Genomic DNA, 4904 nt, shown 5'->3' with positions numbered 1-4904 from the left:
CAACCGCTCCCACTGTCATGGCTAAATCTAACAGGAAACGATTTCAACCAAAACCAGGGGGAAAAATAGTGGCCCACAACGAAAAGCGGCGTGGTAAAGCGCGCAGACCGCTTCTAGTAATATTGTACTAACTTTGGAGTTGGGACGGATTATTCTCATTGTAGTTTCGTGTATATATAGTTGTCCATATGAGTAACAGCAAGATGCCTTAAGAAAGAATTTGCAGGTAACTACAAGAATTACAAGTTAAAGTGGAGAAACATCGATAGTAATGATGGAAAACTATGATTTTTGTGAATGACGTGGAACACTACTTCATGGCACTATGGAAGCTATCAGTGCAGAATGAAAGTTACATCATTTCCATTGGGCTGCTGCCACCCCTCATTTTTGTAATAAAATAATAGGAATTGATGCGCATATAGATATATGGTGACATGAAATGAAGGTTAAAATACAAACTAAGTTGCTTGTAATCTAAGAACAGAGCACGACAGCACCACGTACGTACACTGGTAATTAAAGGGAAGGATCCGATTGCTTGATCTTGGTCTCGAAAGGCATATCGGAGTTCACCATATACAAAAACCTAATTCGTATCTTGTGTTGAGTTGGTTTCATCTAATGCGGGGATACAGGATCGACTATGATGATAGATGCCGATCCAATATGTGAGTGTAAGTTATAGGCATACTGGCTTCTAATATACTAATACTAGTAGAAATAAAGCAAACCATGCATAAATACTTTGCACCAGTCCTGAAGAATGAGATGCTTGGTTGCTGATAATTCACATATCTATTCACGGTTCTTTAAGCGAAATAGAACAAAGTGATGAGACCTCACCTCTAGCACCTGATCAATCCACATATTCAGTTCTGCCCACCTACATAAAAGCAAGAAATTGCATAAGCATTTATTGCCTTTTGTCTTATCAGCCACTCACCAATATGGCTTTGGCTAACCATGAAGCCTGCAGCATGGGCATTTAAGATACATATAACATTCAAGCGTAGAAAATATAAATATCTTTGCTTGACTCCAAGTAATGGCAGGACTCAGCTCACCAAGCGAAATGCGTACATTAGTAGTGTTACTGAAGCCTCGGTGGAAGGAAGCATGAACATAGTAAAAATTGGACAAGGCAAGCGACATGATTTGATGCTCTTCAGCTTTCATTATAACCAGATATGGTTAGGACTTGCTGAAAAGAAAATTCAGAAGGTGAAAGTCAGCCAAACCCATAGGGATCTTGCTTGCCACTCACCTCCATACCTGGTGGTTTAACAAGACAAGGAAAATGCACAATTGTGTGGCTTTGCTTGGGAAAATGCACCACTTCGATCACCTTCAGCATACTGGGCTGGAATCTCTCAAACTAAATTGATGTTTTTTTCCCTCTTCCTCCATGGAGCTAAAGCATCGTTTATATTGATTCATAATAAATAGCTAAAATACATTGTAACTATAATCTCCATCTAAGAAACATCAAAACTGAACTGAGTAACTGACCACAGGACAGACTGTTAAAGATTTACGGCAGTAATTTGCACATACAGATTATTTTGCGAAGTCAGAACCTGAGCTTTCTGTGGTCATGTAGCAATTACATGGACACTGGGAGTCCTACCACTGCTACCTGTTCACAACTAGAAAAAACGATCTGCCCTCTAATGCATCAAGTTATAATTCTACATGGAGTTCATTGCACGAGACATAGCGGCAATCAATTTCTCTCTTGTTTGCTGTTCAGAGCCAGGGGACTTGATAACAAAGGAATGCATAACTTTCCCATTGTTGGATGCGATCTTTGATTCACCAACTTTGACTTCTGCCTCTTCAAAAGCTTGGAACACATTATTTATTGGATAGTTGTCCATAGGTGACATTACACGAACAAGAACCTCATCTTGCACCACCTGGATATCTACTTCTGGCCTAGGTGTTTGGACCCTGCGGTCTACCATACCAGACTCCAAGAACATGTCTCTTTCCGACTCCATCTCTTTGAGCTTCTTCTGGAGATCAGTGATGTGCGTTATGGCATCTCCCAGGAGTGATGCTTTGTCCATTTTTGATATATTGGGAACAACAGCTCTCAGTGCATAGAACCTCTGGTTGAGTTTTTCCCTCCTTTGGCGCTCAGCCTCAACATGGTTAAGTGCCTCTACCCTCCCGTTTGCTGGTTTTCTTCCCCTCTTTCTTGGTTGCTGGCCCTCCATTGTAGGGGCCACTTGCTCCTTACACAAGCCATCGACACTGCCATTTTCCCCACCCAACGGAGCTGCTTGTGAAGTCAAAACACCAGATTTTGAACTAGACCCTACGCTAAAATCTATATGCCTCGGTGTCTGTGACTGAGGTGGTGGTTGTGTCAGTATCTGCTGTGAATTCCGGATCTGAAATGGGCTCAGTCCAGGGCTATGTGCAGCTCCATTGCTACGTTGTGAAGTCTCACTTTTCACAACTAGAATACCATTGCCAAATTTCTGGTGATGAGAATTCAGGCCTCGAGCCTGACTCCATGTGAAGTTCTGCAAACCTTTCCGGACATTGGGGAGCAACAGGCTCTCACCACCACAATTCTTCTGCATATCCCATGACCTTTCGTTCATTTTTAATGGGAGTGCTCCCGTGTTGACTAAAGGTCGGCTCAGATTCAAATCCTTCCCGAAAATCTTAGCCAAACCGGGTGATATTTGAGCAGAACCATTCTCATCATGCTTCCCAGATGCTGGCTTCTTACTGCTTGCCCCTAGAAACACAGACCTTATGGTTTCCAGAGCTTCAGCACTCTCAAGCACATTCTGCATTGAGCCTAACTCAAGTACACCAGCTTCAAATGGCAGTAGCACAATAGTCCTAAATCCTGCTGCACTTGCAAGGAATCCACGATAGCAATAATTTGAGGGGGAAACCTTGTGCGGATTGTTAGGAATCCAAAGGGGTGCACCTGTTGCAAACACTTGCCCAGGGCCACCTACATGACGTGGAAATGCAAAGTACATGGATGCTAGGAAGAATAACTCAGTGTCAGTCACCTGGTCAATTCTGAGAGCATCATCCTCCTCATCAGCCCCAGCAAATGCTGTATGCAGTCGCTCTAACACTCGCTTACGCATCCTTTGTTGGCTCAGTGAAGATGCATCATGAATATCACCACGAGTAGTCGAGTTCATCTCATTATCATGGGGTTCACGGCAAGATCCGTCACCCCAGCCAAGGACAAGTTCCCCAGATTTGGTGTGGGAGAGTTGCCAGAAGATGGCGTAGTTCCAACAAAGGCTTTCACCATCAGCTTCAACCAGGTCCTGGAGTTTATTTTGCAAGCCCACCAATCCAGACGCTGCTACGAGATTTTCAGATATGGCACCTCCACCTTTTGTCAGATATGTAAAGGCATCTAAGCCCAGCACAGAAGCACAAAGGGATTTGTCCTCCTCAGTCCAGGACCCTCTGGTGCCTTCCTCCTCAATCTCTGTCTTCATCAGTACACTACCTGCTCAAAGTGGTAGGAGTCAGGCCACATGAACAAAATAGCCACATATAAAAAGGAGAAAGCAAAACAAGAAGGGCTGCACTGGCGTGCGACTAGCGCCCTACGCCGGTAATCACTCCCACGTCAGCCCCGATGTCATCGTGACTGGGAGCGGAGAGATGCACATCTGATGCATTAAGTGGTCAGATTGTGTGGTGATATCACATGCTACGATGTAAAAGCGAAGTTCATGACACATATTTCCCCAAAAGAAGAATGCATTTCCTTTAATTTTGAGAAAAAACGTGCTTCGTTAATCCCTCACTTTCGATCGCACAGGACCACCCAAATTCCAAGCAGCATGCAACAAATTAGTGTTGTAACAACTTTCACTTTTATCATTTATGGAAAAGTTGAAATGCGTCCAGTTGCTAGTAAAAAAATATAGGGGATTTTTGAATTCCGCGAAAAAATGTGGCAGCAACTGCAATAATCTTACAGTCATAGGCCAAATAGTACCATTCTAGCTATGCTTATTTTATCATAAAGTGAATGCAAAAGAACAGTCTATCATGTCGTCTCCACCTTCAGTATGAAGCCATTAGCAACTTAAAAAAACATTTTTCTGAATGTTTGGTATCAGAACATCAAATTAAAGGTTGCTGCATATTTTATTACTTTATTAATAATAGAAATGCCGATCAGTAAGGTGCTGGATCTACAGCGGATCTAGATCTGGATGGTGTACCGGGTATGCACCGGCACACCTAGAAATTGTGGAGAACAGTGGGGACTAATCAGTGGGTGAAAACGAGCTCATACCTCAAAATCCGATGGCCAAAGGTTGCGGACGGGGCCGGGACAGCAGGGAGGCGATGAGCATGAACAGGAACGGCGAAGCCGGCAAAGGCGGAGGGGTTTGGGGAGGGCGCCAGCCGGCGGCCGCGTGCTATGGGCACGGCGGCGGCTTCTAGGCCACGCACCCACGCGGTGGAAGACGCACGCTGTAGGGATGTAGGTCGAGATTGGTAGGTCAGGACTGAGGACTAGCTAGGGGAAGAGGAAACAAAGGTACGGGAATGGTGGGGAAGGAACCGGCTCCTCTCACTGTCACGTCACGTGCACAGCACTTGTTGCGGCGCTAGCACGGAGATGGGCCAGCAAAATAACAAAAGCCCATCTGAGGGGTGAAAACGGACAGATACGACCCATTTCTGAAACTTCAGCAATAAAAAAAGAAAAAAAAAAGAATTTGGAACTTTGCCTATAAAAAAGCAAAAAAAAAACGGATCTGATTTTTTTCACAAAATGACCCTTCTGCACGACACCATGGGCTGGGGCGCCATGCTTGATGGTGCGACAAATACCTCTATCAAAGACGTCGTTCTATCTAGCATGATGCCCAAGGCCAAGGTGTCATGCTATC

At 44.4% G+C, this 4904-nt stretch overlaps 1 protein-coding gene across 1 annotated transcript; it reads right to left on the bottom strand.

The window, feature by feature from the left end:
- Positions 1 to 1409: 1409 nt before the first annotated feature.
- On the bottom strand, positions 1410 to 4593 carry LOC123098496 (transcription factor MTB1). The gene is made up of 2 exons (XM_044520496.1): positions 4301 to 4593; positions 1410 to 3499 (listed from the first exon to the last, which is right to left on the bottom strand). Exon 2 carries the CDS (start codon positions 3486 to 3488, stop codon positions 1692 to 1694), a length of 1797 nt encoding a protein of 598 aa, XP_044376431.1. The 5' UTR covers positions 3489 to 3499; positions 4301 to 4593; the 3' UTR covers positions 1410 to 1691.
- Between the last annotated feature and the right edge of the window lie 311 nt (positions 4594 to 4904).

This window comes from Triticum aestivum, chromosome 4D, assembly GCF_018294505.1.
Source record: "Triticum aestivum cultivar Chinese Spring chromosome 4D, IWGSC CS RefSeq v2.1, whole genome shotgun sequence".
NCBI lineage: Eukaryota > Viridiplantae > Streptophyta > Magnoliopsida > Poales > Poaceae > Triticum > Triticum aestivum.
The sequence above is the reverse complement of the archived record's forward strand: the minus strand, read 5'-3'. Positions and strand labels throughout refer to the sequence as shown.